Genomic DNA, 18,729 nt, shown 5'->3' with positions numbered 1-18,729 from the left:
TTTGGTTGAAGCTTAAGGCTTTGTTTTAAAATGCAATGGGAACAAAGTTTTCCTAGTGCTTGAGCTGAATAACTAGAGCTTTTCAGCTTGGCTATTCAGCATAATCTAGCTGCATTTGAGAAGAGGAGTTTAAAGAATAGTCATTATAATATTTCTTCTGAAAGGTTAAAAAAAGACACGTCAGCAATGAGTTTAGAAATCATTCTTTTATCACTAGTTTTGGAAAATATTCCCAATCTTGGTTTTAAAGGGTGTTACAGATGTTTTGACATTAGTCACTGGAAGGCTTTGCATTTTTAATTTTAGTTTTGTAAGTAAGCAAATTTTAGGCAATTGTGCTTTTGTCATTCTCATCCTAGTAAGTTCTGGGTTGGTAACAGCTGTCATAGGCTTTTGATTGTGGGGTAGGTGCTCCATTTCTACCAGCCTAAAAGCTTTGTCAGCCTCTTTCCTTTTACAGCTATTTTATCTGAATGTTTTCAGTGAAAGATGTAGTAGTATGGGTGTTACTACTGCTTATCCCTAGAGAATCCACATGGGATATGGATGTTATAAATGCTTCAGTAGGAGTTTGAACATTTATTAGTTGCTAGTGAATCCACTCCTGTGTCAAGCTTTTCCTACAGTGCTTTTATGTGAAGGGTCTAAACGGAGTGGAAACTTGTTTGTCGCTGGGGCATTGGTAATCCTTTGCTTTGTAAAGGTCAAGTCAGATTGCAGCCTTGTCATGGTTTTGATTAGGAAGATAACCAATTAGTAGATAAAAGTTGGTCTGTCATCTCTTGTCATCAGATGTGTTTATTTTTAGAAGGATTCCCCCCCCCCCCCCCCAAACAATTTCATTGCTTTTTATGTAACTTGACTTTGTAAAACTAGGATATCATGATCTGAAAGTTCTGTCTGATGAGATGGTAAAGGTTTTAGTACAATGCGAGTGCTGATCTGTCAGTGTGGCTCAGACTCAGTTCAGTCTACTGTTATAGTGATGCAGTAGTATTGTGTTAGAACAGAAATACTTTGGAAATGCTATTAATTCTATACAATCAAGTTAAAACTAAGTTCATCGTGTAGGCAGTATGGTTTTAAAACAGAGAAACTGTAAGCAAATGTACTCTTTGTCCTCAGTTGTTTGCGTGGGTACTTTTTTTAAAGACTAATGGGAAAAGCCATGCTGCTCGTGTTCTGGGATCATCATCAGCCACAGCCAGAGTGTATGTGTATTTCCCTTAACTAGGAAGGATGTGTGTATAGTTACTGTCATTATTTTGACTGTAAAATTGTTACTTCAGAAAGGCATAGGACACTAAGAAGTGTTTTCCTGAATGTGCAGCTTAATAATAAGAGATCTTTTACTGTAGTCAGCAACACAAAATTTATGCAGCTGGAAAAAAATGTTTCTCCTGAAACGTTAATGGCAATTTTAACTCCTGTGTCTTGTTGGTGACTTGTTCTTCCCCTTGATACAAGGCCCTCACTTCTTTGAAAGTTACCTCTGAAAAGTATAAAAGTGAAGCCATCCCAAGAGGCATATGTGATTGGAAAAGCACGAGGAAAAAAAAAAAGAGGGTTGGGGGCAGAAGCAAACACGAGCAAGTTATCTCAAAACTTACATTATTGAGGGAAATGTTGATATGTCAAAAAAAACTTTATTCTGAGCTGAAATTTACTCCAAAATAAATGAGAACTGAGTATAAATATAGCATAGCACATATTATGCTGGTGTTGCCTTGTTGTTTTTTCTGTTTTACTGTTTTATACTGTCTTTTAAATGAAATGTTCTTCCGTAGATCGTGTCAATTAATGCTTAGTTACACTTCTAAGGTAAAAAAAACAAAACTAAGCAGCTGGATGTGACTGGAAGAGGGAAACAGAGTTGCTGCTTCTGTTACGTGGTGGCAGGTTTTGTATTTTTTTCCTTCTGCCTGGTTCAAGCAGAAAATTTTTAATTTCTCCTTTCCCTTATTTATGCAGCAGCAGGTTAGACTCCCCTAAGGAAAACTAGCAGGTTCCTGTCATAGTGCTCCAGAGCAGCACAGCATGAACTTCTAGAAGAGAATGTCATGCTCTGTGTGGAACCTGTGACAGCTAGGCACACTTACATCTTCCTAAATTCATCTGTGTTTCAGAGAGTCTGTATGTTGTACTATTAGGAGGTATTTTCTGCAACGTGGTTGTTATTTCTAGGAAATTATTTGTTTTCAGTGGAAATATGGACCCTGATTTGGTTTCTCTTTGTACTTCCAGAGGACACGTGATGATAATGGCAAATTTCTCCACTCACCTGTGTGCCAGCATGGTAGTGAGTTGCCATGCTGCGTCTCCTCAGATGAACTTTCATCTGTCTTGCCACCTTGTTTATCATCTGGCAAAAACTAACAAGAAAAAGAATCCATTCCTTATTTTCTGTTTTCCCCTTTAACTGTCAAAGTCAGCAAGGTGCAGTTGCATCATTCTTTCACTGTAGTATAATTCACAATACATTAACATGACATTTTTTTTTCCTAAAACTTGAGATGTTTAATATGCCTTTAACTTTTTGTCATTCAGGATGGTGATGAGTCATCTCCAATTTTAACAAGTTCTGAAATTGTTAAGATTCCAGATCCCCAGATGTCTATGGTAAGCAATGCTCCATGTAATGCAATCTGTATTACGGTATTTTTGTTGACGTTTTCATAAATGGAGATGAAAGCTTGCCTATATTGCTGTCTTTGATATTTTAAAAGTCCAGTGAAAAGATGTATTTGACCAGTTGAGAAATTCAGTGGATTTGACTCTTTGTAATTTTTTTTTTCTGCTGCTGCTAGATTAAAATACAAGAATTGATTTAATGCTTATGTTCATCTCCTTTCCATACCTAATATGCTTCCTTCTGAGGTGTAGGAAAGCAGAGAAGGGGGATTGTTGGCAAAAGAGGTCAGAGGGTGGGAATGTAAGGTAAGAGGGAGCTGAAGAACAGAAATTTAGCGGAAGGTGCAGTAACTCTTGGTCACTTTGTCTGTTAAAATATTTTCTCCCTACGCTCTCTTGTATGTTGTCTTTCATATAGACAGTGCCTAAGTACAGTTCTAGAAAAGATTTCCATTATTGTGGATGCCAATTCAGTGGGACTGGTATTGGCAGCTTTGGGAACCTTAATGTAAGTGGGCTTCTACTGGCAACACTGTTTGAGCACTGTGTAATCTAACACTGCAAGAGCAAGTCTGACAATGCTGAAAACTGCCTTGGCTGCTGAAATCTCGTTGACACTGTGGCTCCTATTGTGGCTCCTACTGTTGCTAACATGGTATTAACAGTGGGAAAACTTTTTGAGAAGTTTTTCTTGCATACAAAGCTTTATGCTGCAAACATCCTAAAAATGTTTATAAAAGCGGCTAGCACGTTTGAGTGCTAAATCACAGATGTGTTGACTGAAGCGCTTGCATTTTGCAGCAATTCACCAAAAGGCAAGATAGGGTTTGTAAATTGCGTGAAGTAAAAAAAGCAAACCAAAACCTCAAAATCCCCAACAACCCTCCACATATTATTGAAGGAGTTTCTTCTAAAACAATAACAAAAATCCAGAAGACGCTGTAGTTTTAGATGTGGATTTTAATTGTCATGCATTATTCAAGATACTGGTGAGTCTTTGCTAGATGGTTTCATGTCAATAATAATTTTCTCTGGAGTTTAAATATTTATAAATACTGACTTACCCTCTGTGTTTAGGAGAACTTAGTAGAAAGCAAACATCACAAGCTTGCTCGAAGTTTAAGAAGTGGACCTTCTGATCATGATCTGAAGCCTAATGCAGCTACGCGAGATCAGCTTAATGTAAGTCAGTCATATGATGGCTAAATTCAATTTTATTAGGTAGTTTGGTATTAATATGTGGTGACAGTTTAAGGAAATAGAGTTCATTTCAGTTTAAAGAAAGTAATTAATGAAGAAATGTTGTTCAGTGTTTCTTACAAGTGGTTAGTTAGATGAGTCCAACTCAGCAGCAGAAGGTACTTGCTCATTTTTTTGTAAAACGGTTTTGGGGGGATAAGAATGCATACTGTGCACGTATATAGGTGCTAATGGCAGTCTTAAAGTAACTGTGTATGTTTGCCTACACTGCCACTTCAGTCAACTGCATAACTGAGGAGCACCACCATGATACCATGAGAACTTTGTGTTGTTGAAAAGCTTTTTTTTTTCCTAGCTATTTTTGTGTGTTCAGTGTTGTGCTTTGTCACAATGTAGTCTGTTAACTTGTTGATTATTGCTGTTTATGTTTTTAAACTCACTTTCTGACTATGTATCTAATAGATCATAGTGAGTTATCCACCGACAAAGCAGCTAACGTACGAGGAACAGGATCTAGTTTGGAAATTCAGATATTACCTTACTAATCAGGAGAAGGTAAGTTGAATGATTTGAGAGGACTTATTGATGCAAGAGGTGCTTCATCTGGCACTCATTCTACAATGTTCTGTCCTTGCAGAGATAGAGCTTCAGTGTCTTGGAAGCTAGTCAAGATTATTTTAACCTTTTCTACAATGTTACTGATTTAAAAATTGGTGACTGTAATTTTCCCACTTAAATCATATGAACTGGCTATTACTACAGCAGTCTCACCGTCAGCTACAAACACTCACCGTCAGCTACAAACACTCACCATCAGCTTAAAATACTAGTGTTGTCAATTTTGCCTTCAGCAAGGAAAGATTATTAAAGAGACTCTTCATCCCTTTTTGACAAGGATTAGCATTACCAGAATAAGTAGCAGCACACCAAAAGCCCAAAGTAAATTAAATAACTAAATAATCCCCCAGCAGTGGGCATTTTTTATGTAGTGGTAATTGTGGTAGAGCAGTAACCATTGACATTTGACTTAGAAGATAACCCAGCTGCAGTTTTTTGGGACGTATTAAAACAATCCAATATTGTATTGTCACTTACATCAGTAAGGTTCCTCAGGTCTGTGCTTATGTAAATATAGTCTGGATCTAGTTCTACCTTAATGTGAAATGTTAATTTCACAGCATCCTTCTGGACAAGTTGCCCAACTGTGGGGTGAGTGGGTTCACAGTGTGCTGTGTGAAGAACTGGCTGAAGGGCAGAGCTCAAAGGGTTGTAGTGAATGGGGCTACATCTGGCTGGTGACTGGTCACCAGCGGTGTTCCTCAGGGTTCCATCCTAGGGCCAGTTCTGTTCAATAAATTTATCAACGATCTGGATGCAGGAGTTGAATGCTGAGTTTGCTGATGATACTAAACTAGGAGGCGCTCTTGACTCTCTTGAGAGACAAGATGCCTTGCAGAGGGATCTAGATTGATTGGAGCATTGGGCAATGATTAATGGGATGAAATTTAACAAGTCCAAATGCCAGATTCTGCACCTAGAATGGCGTTACGCCAGGCACAAGTATAAATTGGGAGAAGAATGGCTGGAAAGCAGCCCTGCGGAAAGGGGTCTGGGGGTGCTGGTCAACAGCAGGCTCAGTATGAGTCAGCGGTGTGCACTGGCAGCCAAGAGGGCAAACCACATTCTGGGGTGCATCAAACACAGTATAACCAGCTGATCAAAAGAGGTGATTGTCTCACTGTGTTCAGCGTTGGTGCGGCTTCACCTTGAATACTGTGTGCAGTTCTGGGCCCCACAAATTAAGAAGGATGTGAAGGTCCTTGAATGCATCCAGAGGGCAACAAAGCTGGTGAAAGGGCTGGAAGGAATGTCCTGTGAGGAGTGACTGAGGACTTTGGGCTTGTCTAGTTTGGAGAAAAGAAGGCTGAGGGTTGACCTCATTGCTCTCCACGGCTTCCTGAGCAGGGGAAGTGGAGAGGGAGGTGCTGCTCTCTTCTCCCTGGGATCCAGCGATAGGACGTGTGGGAATGGTTCAAAGCTGCAACAGGGGAGGTTTAGACTGGACACTAGGAAGCATTTCTTTACTGAGAGGGTGGTCAAACACTGGATCAGGCTTCCTAGAGGAGGGGGTTGATGCCCCAAGGCTGCCAGTGTTTAAGAGGCATTTGGATAATGCCCTTAACAACATGCTTTAACTTTTGGTCAGCCCTGAATTGGTCGGGCAGTTGGACTAGATGATCGTTGTAGGTCCCTTCCAACTGAAATAGTCTACATTCTATTCTAAATCATTTGTTTAGCCTGGCTTTTCACTGATGAATTGTCCCATCTCTTTCTATTTAGGCCTTGACAAAATTCTTAAAATGCGTCAACTGGGACCTACCACAAGAGGCAAAGCAAGCACTGGAGCTGCTGGGCAAGTGGAAGCCCATGGATGTGGAAGACTCTCTAGAACTTCTGTCATCTCACTTCACCAACCCAACGGTTCGGCGGTATGCCGTTGCCAGGCTTCAGCAGGCTGATGATGAGGTATTCATTGGGCTGTGAGTACATGTGAAGTCAGCTGGTCTCAGGATTTTTAGTCTCATTAAGTACTTGAAATGTTTGCTGCTTTTTAAGGCATTTAAGTGAATAATAGTGATGGAAAACTAAAAAAAAAAAAAAAAAAAAAGAAAGAAATTCACTGTGATGCTATTTAAGCTCTTTATGGAGCAAGGTCTCCACATTATTAAGTGGCACTCATTGATAATTGTCTTAGTATGAACAGCTAGTGATAGCTGGTTTTGTCAAACAAAGTGAAACAACCATATGTTCTCCCCAGAAACCAGGAGAATGGGGAGATTTTAAATTTTGAATGTTAACCTGCATAGAACTGCTCTGAACTTAGTCTGCTAAAAGATTTCCAACAAATCCACCTGGTAAGTTGAAGCAGTATATTGTCATACTCTTTTGCTAAAAAAAGCAAGTAGAAAAGCGTCTGTGGAAACAAGATGTTTCTAATTGTATACTGATTAGAATATGATGAGCTTTGATTTGTGAGTAGAGCACACTTAATAGATGCTAATCTGTTAAATTTCAATTATTTATATATTCTGTTTTCTTTTGACAGTAAAAAAAAAAAATACTTTGAGTGTATTACCATAACTCCTGAATCCTTGGCAATCAATAGAGTTTAAAATAGGGAGCATAAATATATCAAATTTTTGGAAGCCCACTTCAATAGCCAGGGTCCTACTGCTTTGACTTTAAAAATGTACCTTTTACGAAACACTTGAAGGCAGCTAAACAGAGCAAGCTGAATAGTAGAGGGAACAAACTCATTATAAACAGCAAGTGATTAAAATTATAGTCTTCAATCTAAAATAGATCAGATACGTGTGTGTTTTTTGTTTGGCTTTTTTTTGATCCTCAGCTATGCAAGGGATAAAAAAAAAAAAAGATTATAGAATCATTAAGGTTGGAAAAGGCCTCTAAGATCGAGTCCAACCGTCGACCCAACACCACCATGCCCACTAAACCATGTCCCTAAGCGCCGCATCTACACGTCTTTTAAAAACCTCCAGGGATGGGGACTCAACCACTTCCCTGGGCAGCCTCTTCCAATGTTTAACCACTCTTTCAGGAAAGAAATTTTTCCTCATGTCCAATCTAAACCTCCCCTGGCACAACTTGAGGCCATTTCCTCTTGTCCTATCGCTTGTTACTTGGGAGAAGAGACCGACCCCCACCTCGCTACAACCTCCTTTCAGGGAGTTGTAGAGAGCGATGAGGTCTCCCCTCAGCCTCCTTTTCTCCAGGCTAAACAACCCCAGTGCCCTCAGCCGCTCCTCATCAGACTTGTTCTCCAGACCCCTCACCAGCCTCGTTGCCCTTCTCTGGACACGCTCCAGCACCTCAACGTCCTTCTTGTAGTGAGGGGCCCAAAACTGAACACAGTATTCGAGGTGCGGCCTCACCAGTGCCGAGTACAGGGGCACGATCACTCCCCTACTCCTGCTGGCCACACTATTGCTGATACAGGCCAGGATGCCATTGGCCTTCTTGGCCGCCTGGGCACACTGCCGGCTCATGTTCAGCCGGCTGTCGACCAGCACCCCCAGGTCCTTCTCTGCCGGGCAGCTTTCCAGCCACTCTTCCCCAAGCCTGTAGCGCTGCATGGGCTTGTTGTGGCTGAAGTGCAGGACCCGGCACTTGGCCTTGTTGAACCTCATACAGTTGGCCTTGGCCCATCGATGCGGCCTGTCCAGGTCCCTCTGCAGAGCCTTCCTACCCTGGAGCAGATCAACACTCCCGCCCAACTTGGTGTCATCTACAAACTTACTGAGGGAGCACTCAATCCCATTCAACCCCAAGATAGTGCATAAGAGAGGAGAGAATCTGAATTCCTGGTACCATGGTCCAGATTTTATGCTTGAGTTTTCTTCTTGGGAGCCACAAACGGAAAGGTTTATTTTGTGGATGCTAGAAGCAAGTACGGCAGCTTAACTGAAGATAACTTTGATGTAGTAATTACTTGCTAGGGAGCTCCCAATTTCCATTTCTTTAAAGGTCACTAAATCCTGACTAAGTTTTTCTGTAAACTAGAATTTTGAAAACACGTGGAGTCCTAGTCAGCTTTGACTGATGCCCTCAATTAATTTTTTCTTTTTCCTCCATGAGGATTTGCTGATGTACCTGCTACAGTTAGTCCAGGCATTGAAATATGAAAACTTTGATGACATAAAGAATGGACTGGAACCTAGCAAAAGGGACAGTCAAGGTTCAATGTCGGAAAGCATGACAACATCTGGGAGTAATGGTGCAGAAATAGACAGGTAAGAAGCTTATATTTCCGGCAGAAAAGCAGAAACGTGTAACATTGTAAGCTCTCAAATTCTTTCTCCTTTTTAGGGACCATTGCATATTCAACATCCTATTTTATAATCTGAAGCGATGATGTGGGGGAAAAAAAAACGCATTCCTTGAAAGCTTAGGGGTTATTTCCTGACTACAGATAGTTTACAGAGCAAACATTCTTAATCTCAAAGTTGTGGCCTTTGGCCTTGCTGTATGAAAGGAAGACAACTCCTGGAGAACAGGAAAAACACTAGCATTGCTTCCTTCTGTCCTTGCAAAAGTTAGGGTGTCTTCAATAAAGTTGTTGTACGAGGCTCCGCTTCCCACTTTCATCAAAGAATGTGGATCTAAAAGTCCGATCGGTCTGAAATGGAAAGAAGTTTCTTCCTGCTCCTGCAAAAGAAGGCGTCGGGAGAGTCCTGTGAATGTAAAGGAGCTGGGGAGCACACTTTTTATTCTTGCAGGAATCCAAAAGAAAGGTTGAAATATCTAATTAATATGGTATTAAGCAAGGTGCAAACAAACTTCGTTAACTGAAGTGTCCTGTGAATATTTAATACATGTTTCCAGGATTTTTAGTCTTAACCGTCAATGTCTAATCACTTGTGTCACTAGGGTATACTTTTCGTATTACAAGAATACTGCTTTTCATTGATCTTGCTGCTAAGCTGTAGAGTGGGTGTCTTGGGATGTATGGTGTATTTTAAGGCTGCAATGACACTTAGACACTAGTAGAGCTGTTTGATTACTTCCTTCCAGGTAAATTTACTGTCTGATAATTTTGCTTTGCAAGCATTGGGTTTGTTTCCTCTGTTATGTGTAGTTGCATTCCAGAGACAAGTGCTTGCAGGTGTTGTGTATTAGCAATTTCATCTTAAGAACATACTAAAAAAGCTTATCCTGAAACTGTGCATTTGCTAAATTCCCATCTATGTCTGCTTTATTTTTTTTATGGAAGATGAAACAAAATGCTGTTTGATGTAAGTGAACGTCCTTCACAGCCATAAACTGTGTAGCTAAGCAGGCATAGATTTTTTTTGCCACTTTCAGGAACTGCAGCTGTCAAAGTTGCTGTTCATGCAGTTTGTTCTGAAACAGGGTTGAGAGATGTCCTGGTTTCGGCAGGGATAGAGTTAATTTCCTTCCTAGTAGCTGGTACAGTGCTGTGTTCTGGATTTAGGAGGAGAATGATGTTGATAACACACCGATGTTTTAGTTGTTGCTGAGCAGTGCTTACACTAGTCAAGGACTTTTCAGCTTCCCATGCCCTGCCAGCGAGAAGCTGGGAGGGGGCACAGCCAGGAGAGCTGACCCAAACTGGCCAAAGGGATATTCCATACCATGGGACGTCATGCTCGGTACATAAACTGGGGGGAGTTGGCCAGGGGGCGGTGACCGCTGCTTGGGATCTGGCTGGGCGTCAGTCGGTGGGTGGTGAGCAATTGCATTGGGCATCACTTATTTTGTATATTTATTATTATTTTCCCTTCCTTTTCTGTCCTGTTAAACTGTCTTTATCTCAACCCACAAATTTTACTTTTGTTCTTCTTTTCCCCCAATTCTCTCCCCCATCCCACTGTGGGGGGCAGTGAGCGAACGGCTGCGTGGTGTTTAGCTGCCTTCCGGGTTAAACCACAAGAAGATAGTATCTTCAAAGATACTTCTCTTCCAGATTTCTGAATTTATTATGCTGTGGAAATGAAATGCATTGCTATTTCCATGCATGCCCCCTGCCCTGCAAGAAAGAACTTTGAATCATGCCGATTACATGCTTTCCTTTATGTAGTTCCCAGATCATGAGTCCTATTCCACCTGTTTCCTCACCACCTCTTACTTCTAAGACAAAGGAGCTTGCAGACAATGAAAACCTTGATGTAAGTCAAATGCTTTACCTTGTATTTTTGATACGTGAGGCTTTTTTAGTGACCTAGAACTGTTTTTAGTTTTTGTTTGTGAATATTTGAATCTTTCTACTGTATCTTGCTGAATACTTAAAGTGCTTAACAAACTAAATGCGAAGAAAATAGCAATAGCTTAACTGACTTTTTTTTTTTACAGGCCATCTATTTATGTACATGGTTACACTATCCAAAACTGGGGGACTGGGCATTGAATTCTTCATAAAATTCAAGTACTCTGTTTAAACGAGAAAACTGCAAAGGCTGTTGCATGATGATAGATACTGACAATTGCATGTGTTTGAGGTGTTTTAAAGCAGGTTTTTTAATGGAAAACAGTTATCCAAATGTTTTAATCTCTGCAGTCTGTTCTTCCTGTAGCTGTATTCCTTGGCGTGGGTGTCATCTTTTTGGACCTAAGTGAGACGCTGTGTTGATTTACATCTGCCAAGGATTATACTCAATTTATACCACAAGTAGAAGAGTAACAAAAGTAGGCCTGGAGGGAGGGAAAGATAAAAGATAAAGAGAGTTTGAGGGAACCTGTTTTTAATCTGATGTGCAGTTAATTGGTCTTTGAACTAAAGATCCATTCCCTGTTGCAAATCTTCCTTTTTGGGTCTCAGTACAGCATAGATAATAAGCCTCAAACTGAGCATATCAGTAAAGATACACAGATTTCTTGCTAGTTGGAATATTAAACTTTAAAAAAAGCAGCTAAATGTTGTGTATCCTCTGCAGATTTTTTTTTTAATGTTAAAGTGTAGAACATCTTAATGAGTTTTAGATCTTCTGGATGCAAAACAGGGTAGTAAATCCCTTTCAGGGTTGACTCTTATAGCGAGGGATAATTGCATAGGAGGAAAGTGTAATATATTGTAAATAGAAATTTTACATTAAAGATTTATTGTTGGAGAACATCATGTACTTTTTGACATGTTGGCAAATATATTACTGTAGTAGCAGACCTTTTTTTACTTGTAGTGTTGTTGCTGGTTTTGGAATAATATTAAAACTAATACAATTTAAATATTAGGTTGGACTGGATTCACGTTTTGGAAGGGAATGTATCTCTCAAAACTCCTGCAACTATTTTGGGTTTTTCCTTAACTTCGTCACTCTCTTAAGTGCTTAGACTTCTTTATAACTTAATTTTACTTTTCTTAAATCCCTTCCAGCAAGACCTTTGCACTTTCTTGATTTCACGAGCATGCAAAAATTCCACGTTGGCAAACTACTTATACTGGTATGTTAGAAACTGTTTATTCGTACTGTATTAATGTCTAATTGAAATCAAAGCTATAATGCCCAGAAGGATGCACAGCAAAAGATGACCTGTCTTGAGAATCTCAATTTCTGTCAGGATGAAGTAGTAGATTTAAATCCATATGCCTTTGAACAGAATAATTAGTAAAAGGAGGGTGCTGGTTTTTAAAATGCACAAACGTGCTTTACTATTAGACAAAGGTGATTTGTAGGGCATTAAGTACAGTGTTTAAAAAAAAAAAAACCCAACCCCTAACTATAGTTTATAAATTGTCGTTCAATTTGTTTAGGGTGGTGTGGTGGGAAGGAGATAAAGTTCATCTTCTGCTCTGCTTTTCTATTTGGTTTGTGTTTATAGTTTTTGACAGTGTTGGCTAGAATATTAAGGTTATGCACTTTTGTATTAATTAGGAGTGTACTTTATGAAGGTTCATAAAGCACTAATTTTTTTGTGCTAACCTAATTATTTTTTAGATTCCATTTGTGGTTATGCTACGAGCACAAACAAAATGTCACTGCAGATGTGTGCTTTCTTAAGGGGGAACTTTAGTTGCGAATAGTTCATCTAGATAGTGGAGAGGTAAGATTACTCAGCTAAGGATCTTGTCTCACTTCAGTGGTTTAAGAATTAAATTAGATGCCTAAACTAGTCATCTGCATGCCTTCTGAGTAAGCATTTGCAGATAGAATTATCTCATTTGAAGAAAGCTGAGGTGAATAGAGCTGTACTCTAAAAGTGTGTGTGTATGTGTTTATGTTGATATGTATCTGCATATACACAACACATACAGCTATTAAAATGTGTGTACATACAAGTAAAAAGAGAGAGCTTAGATGCCTTTTACACGGCTAACCTTAAGTCAAATGATTCTCATTTGTATCCTTTGTAGATGTATCTAATAATTAAAAAAAACTTATGCACATTATCATATGTTAATGTGCTATGAATATTAACCACAGATCAGCTGTGAATTAGGAACAGTGTGATATGTGATGTCAGCCTACTCAGCTGTTCTTATAAAATTCTTAAAAGGATCCTAACCTACCCTGAGAGTGACTCCATTTGTAAATGTCGTCTTAAGTTTTATTATTTCATTGCTTTTTCAGTAGTTTAATTTTAAAATATATAAGTGCATGACTTAACTACAGTTCCTTAGTGTACATACCTCTATTGGAGTGGCCAAAGATAATGTTTGGCTTCAGAAAAAAGTGCTATTAAATTTAAATGATTAAAATAATTGCAGGCCTAATTGATGTGGGTAGAAGCCAGGTGCTTGACCTAACCAAATATTCTTCATTTAAGATAAGTCTTAGTAGGTTAGCTTATTTCTATCACATTGATAGAAGCTGTGCACTTACATTTCGGCAACATCTCAGACATTCAGTCTACAGAAAGTTCAGAGCATCCAGAACTCTGAAGTTTTTTGTCTTATGACTTGGGGGGGCGGGGGAAGAAAAAGAACCCAAACAAAAAAACCCAGTCAACTTATTCTTTGTTTTCTTTCCAGACATCTCAATTTCTCAGTGACAAAATACAAATGTTGCAGCCACTGTTTGACCTGACATAGCCATAAATCCTCTTGGCTGCTGATCAATTGCTTGTTTCAACTATCCAGACACAGCATGCACCTAAAATAATCAATGGAAAAAGTACAATAACCCTTGAAAATCAAACCTCCCTGCTCAGTCACCTGTCATTGTAAAGCTATCCTATCCTTATACTTTAACAGTGGCTACAGAAGTCAGTGCTACTGCTTTTTTCTGTCTCTTCTTCGGACGTATGAGACACCTATCCAAGTATGAAGCGTTACTCTTACTCCTTGTTTCAAGATAGCTTTGAGAAACTGTCTAGGGCTTTTTAACAAACAAAGATGAAAATGGCATGCTTCAATTCGTTATTTCCTGTTTCCCTTGAAGTTTTGGTGCACAGACTTTGTAAATATGGGCTTATTTTTATACACATATTACTGCAATCTAATTTTGTCACTTTAGTGAGGGAATGGTATAGAACAATATATTTGCAAAGTTCTAGAAGTAATCTCTAGTTTTAGATTTCATTGAGATAATACTCATGGAATAAGTTACATATGTCTTATTTTAATGTATATAATGAGTATTTGTGAGTAAGACTAGTCAAATCTGATCAGCTGCAAATGACAGACCTCTAATCTTGTCCCATAATCATTCAGTTGCAAAGAGATTCTGCACAAGCGCGTAAGGAATGGATAATTCTAGCTGTCAATGTAAAGTCCAAGCGTGTTTGAATGTGTGGAATCACTTTTGAATTCAAATGCAGTGTTTGAAAATCGACTGACTTGCTAATTTCTTCCGCTTTTTAGTAGTGGGGTTATATGTTTTTACTAGGTAATACTAGGAGTTATAATGGTCAACAGAAAGAAGACCTTTTTTGCGTAGCTGCTTTTTGCTTGTCAGTGCTGTGAATATAAATAACCACAAAAGCTTTCCAAACAAATGCTTAACATAACAAATTAAATTTTTGGTATAACTGTTCCAAATTGTACTGTTTAAATTCTTGTACTCGAATCATAATTTTAGAAATGCAAACTTGTTTTGGAATGTAGGCTTTGCAGAGCTGCTTCAGGACCAATACTGTCTCTTCCACCATTGCTAATGATAAAATAGGGAACAGGTGGGGGGAGATTCTTGTTTTTGCAGGTATAATTGAATAGCAAGTTTGCAGCCACTACATTGTGCAGAGGGTAGTAGCACAGTGGAATGCCTGCTCCTCCCACATGTACTGCTTGGTTGGAGTGTTCATATGATTTGGACTTCTGACTTGTCCTGTTTGAGTGATGCCGCTTCACTGTAAGTGAAAGGCCTCAGAAACTTTGATAGAAGCTCCTGATCCAAGTGGGAATTTGACTGGGCAATTTTGAAGATTTTGTCTGTTGGTTGGTATCTCATTCAAAGATCGACTTTATTTTTAGTTCCAGGCCTATAATACAGGGCTGCTGTATTTCACTCAAATTGTGTAGCACCAGAGTACAGCATAACTTGGGTTGTTTTTATGCTGCAGGTATGTAATAGTGGAGTGTGAAGACCAAGACACTCAGCAGAGGGACCCAAAGACTCACGAAATGTACTTAAATGTGATGAGAAGATTTAGTCAGGCTTTGCTGAAGGTAATGCTTCTGTGTAAGGCAATACAGAGTGTTCTGGGCTAGCCGTTCTTTAAAAAGGCAGAGGTGTCTGGAAGGAGGACAGTTTTTCATGTCATATGTATTGAAACTTTAAAAAAAATCTTCCACTTCTGCTTGAATTTTGACTTTGTGGTAAACCAAAGAAACTACTGACAAAGAAAAGAATAAGTATTGAGAACTTTTTTCCTCTGTTTTATTTCTTGTTCCTGTTAGTAACATGCTGGTTCTAAAATCTTCTGCCTTGTGTAATCAGTCTATTTTATTTACTATTTTTTTTATTGGAAGCACTTGTCCTTGCAGTGCAAATTGAGACAGAGACCTGTCTTTTGAATTCACTGTATTGTTCTCTGTATCAGCAGCAGAGAGGGTGCTGGAGCAGCAGGGGAAAAAAGGCAAAAACAAAAAAACCAACCACTTTTGTGAATTGCAATCTCTGATTTATAGCAGATGTGGAGTCTTTCTGATTTTAGTGTGTCTCACACTTCATATTAATTCCCATTTTAGATATGTTATTCAAATCTGACTCTTCGGCTTCATAAGACTATTCCACGTGCTTATCCTTACTAACTTATTTTGGCTGTGTGAATAGGTTTGTCATGCATGACTTCACCACTGAAATTGTTGATACAAATTGAAGTGCACTGGTAGGTCAGATAATTGATTGCCAGCTACAGTGATTCTGATTTGTGTTTTACAGAAAATACCTTTCGAATTGACGGAAAATTGATCTTTATTCACTTACCTCTTAAAAGCCCAAAGGTCTAAGAATAAAGGAATAATTTCTAGATAAAATAATTACAGAACAAAGAACTAATTTTGTTTCTTTTAATTCATTTAGGGTGATAAGTCTGTCAGAGTTATGCGTTCGTTGTTGGCAGCCCAGCAGACATTTGTAGATCGGCTGGTTCATGTAATGAAAGCAGTGCAACGTGAAAGTGGGAATCGTAAGAAGAAGGTAACTAAAGGATTGGGAAAATTATCTCTGGCTAGAATTTGACAATAGGAACATTAGCTTTTCACTAAAAATTCTTAGCACTGAGATTTATAACAGATGTCTGCCTGTCCTGTAATAATTTTAGCAATCTTTAAACAAACTTAGGAGAGGTTTAGATGAGTCAAAGTTCAAAAGTGTTCTGAAAGGTTGTAGATGAAAAAGAGAAGAGGCCCTTGAGAAAAATCTCGGGATATTTCGGCAAAAGGAAGATACGGGAATAATTGAATAGTTGATGATATAACAGTGAACAAGTTGTGGGGGATGTGGGAAGGGAGCAGAGGTTATTGTGGTGTGAGAATTACACCGGAATAGATAACGAAATTTGACTAGCGGCAAGGTTTCATTTACTCCAAGAGCAACAAAACTATTCTTATATAAGGTGTGTGTTTAGCAGAACTTTGCGTTCTCTGAAAGTTCTCTGAAAGTTATCTGTTGCATCTTGAGGAAAAGGATTTCTATCATAGGTGCATTTTAAGAAGCTTTGTCCTTAGTTAAAATATTTCAAGTGAACTTGACAGACAAGTATGAGGAGGAAGCAAGAATGCCAAAGGAACTTCTATTCATGTATTTTCTTTTCCTCTGACACACTTTTTAAGCATGGGTTTTTTTAGCGTAGTAATTTTTTTCCAGTGTAAGGAACTCTAAAACTGACTAGTAGTGTATTTCTGGTAACTACAGATGTAGGAATGTAGAGCAAGCTGTGAAATCGGATCTATGCAAGTTGTTGGCGATTTGGTTCATTGGTGGGATCTCCTTGAGTTCAGGGATTTAAGGGATCAGGGCTGAAGACTTGAATCAAGTTTCTGAAACAGAACTAAGATTTGATACTGATATAGAAAATAAATCATCCTGCTACTTGTGTAGGCAATTTAGGAATAAAGTTTTGTTGAGACTACTATACCTGGCACTTATAAAAATGCTTGACTATATTCAGGCTAGATGGAATATCTGCTTTCTTATTCAGATTACTGCAAATGGAGGATTTTTATTTCACTGGATTTTAAGAGTGAAACTGTAATTCTTTGGAAGAGTAAAGAATATAATAAATTGGATATTTACTAATAATATATCCTTTGTTAAAAGACTTTTTTACTGTTCATATACACCTAGTATGTGTGTTATGTTTTTTTTAAAACAAGTTTTTTTTCTTTAATTCTTTTAGAATGAGAGGCTTCAGGCATTGTTAGCAGATAACGAAAAGATGAATTTAGCAGATATGGAACTTATTCCACTTCCTCTGGAACCTCAGGTGAAAATTAAAGGGATAATCCCTGAAAAAGCCACACTCTTCAAGGTAAATGAGATCTTCTGAATAGCTGAAATACAAACAAATCTTATGAGCACTAAGCTTAAACATCAGTTGAAAGATTTAAAGGGGCTGACATAGTCGAGGCAAAATGTAACTGTAACGTGCTCTTAAAGTGGTTAAACAACTCTATTTCCTTTATGAAACTCTTTTTTTTTTTCTCTCAAGTTAATGTGCAAACTTTAAAGCAGCTTTTATAAGACTGATACAGTTTATAAAGTTTATGAAGTCCCCAAGCTGAAGGCATACTTCCGAGTTCAGAATTTCTCTGAACTCTAGACTGTGTTCGACAGGAGTACCGCTTATGCTCAGAATCATACAAATCAAGTCAGGTGCTGCATCTCAGCTAGATGTATCTCTATTTAATTGCAAAATAAAACCATTAAATTGGTAGAGACTGGAAAGCAATAAGGTGGTCCATTTCACACAGTTGCGGTGGGCTGACAGGTAGATCCTGTATCCCTATGGTTGGTAAGTCCCTAAACCAATCCGTAGCAGTTTTTTGTGATCATATGGCCAGCCCTTATTCTAGTTAATAAACAGTCAATGTGCTGTTGAAAGAGCTGGGGTTATTTTGCTTCCTGTACCACTTGGAATGCAAGTTATTGCCTGGAATGTAAGTTATTACCTGTGTCCAGTGATGTAGGACCTCTTTATAAATTTACTTTCTATAGGTGACTGATCTAATTTTAAGATGACCAAAGTGAGCTTGACCAGTCAGGCCTATGTCCAGGAAGCATTCTCTGCCAATTAAAAAATGTTCAAGCTGCTGTGGCAACTTGTGTTGATCCATCATCTCTACTAAGTCACAAATTTATTATACCCAGTAGTTTCAAACTTTGACAGGCTGCTTGTTGACTGTGGTATAATTTGTGTTTACTTAAAATCAGAGATGAACATCTTTGCATAATTTTCTACCATACCATCTCTTGGTTTCCCAGCTTTGGCTTGGTTCTTTATATACCAGTTAGTCTCTTTGAAGAGTACATTTCTTCAATTCTATGCTCTTGCACCTCATGTTGGATGCATCATTGGAAAGATCTTGTCATGAAGACTCAGGTTTGCAAAACCTTGTTAACTCTTAGCGTGAATATGATTTAAGAGTCGGGATCAGGGGAAGAATGTTGATAAAAAGACTGCTGGAACAGCAACTAAATATTTCCTATCAAGAATAATAGCTTAACTTGATCAGGACAAACTCAAGTCAGATAGTCTTCTAAATATTGGTTTTCTGTAGCAATGTAGAAAATTTAGGACCAAAAATATGAGATGTAACTTGTTTCAAAATCAGAGATGGTTTCTGTCCTCCTGATTCTGAAAGGTTATAGATTTCCATTTAATCTCTCATTCTGTACTATGGGATAAAAAACAAACCCAAAGAGGGAAGAATGAGTGATTTTTGGTGCTCTTGAACATCACATGGCAGCTTTTGTAAGACTA

At 38.5% G+C, this 18,729-nt stretch overlaps 1 protein-coding gene across 2 annotated transcripts in view; it reads left to right on the top strand.

The window, feature by feature from the left end:
• Window positions 1–18,729, top strand: part of LOC143171965 (phosphatidylinositol 3-kinase catalytic subunit type 3) — an 83,696-nt gene that overhangs the window by 16,425 nt on the left and 48,542 nt on the right. Inside the window, exons 7-17 of one of the 2 annotated variants that reach the window (XM_076361152.1) lie at window positions 2,548–2,619; window positions 3,050–3,139; window positions 3,709–3,813; window positions 4,294–4,386; window positions 6,172–6,357; window positions 8,488–8,642; window positions 10,451–10,538; window positions 11,741–11,808; window positions 14,866–14,971; window positions 15,828–15,944; window positions 17,146–17,277. In XM_076361152.1, coding sequence (XP_076217267.1) covers window positions 2,548–2,619; window positions 3,050–3,139; window positions 3,709–3,813; window positions 4,294–4,386; window positions 6,172–6,357; window positions 8,488–8,642; window positions 10,451–10,538; window positions 11,741–11,808; window positions 14,866–14,971; window positions 15,828–15,944; window positions 17,146–17,277 — 1,212 coding nt within the window. The remainder of the gene's footprint in view (window positions 1–2,547; window positions 2,620–3,049; window positions 3,140–3,708; window positions 3,814–4,293; window positions 4,387–6,171; window positions 6,358–8,487; window positions 8,643–10,450; window positions 10,539–11,740; window positions 11,809–14,865; window positions 14,972–15,827; window positions 15,945–17,145; window positions 17,278–18,729) is intronic. The other variant, XM_076361153.1, reaches the window with a different exon arrangement.

The sequence above is a fragment of the Aptenodytes patagonicus genome, chromosome W (assembly GCF_965638725.1).
Source record: "Aptenodytes patagonicus chromosome W, bAptPat1.pri.cur, whole genome shotgun sequence".
Taxonomy (NCBI): domain Eukaryota; kingdom Metazoa; phylum Chordata; class Aves; order Sphenisciformes; family Spheniscidae; genus Aptenodytes; species Aptenodytes patagonicus.
This window is presented reverse-complemented; position numbering and strand designations above follow the sequence as displayed.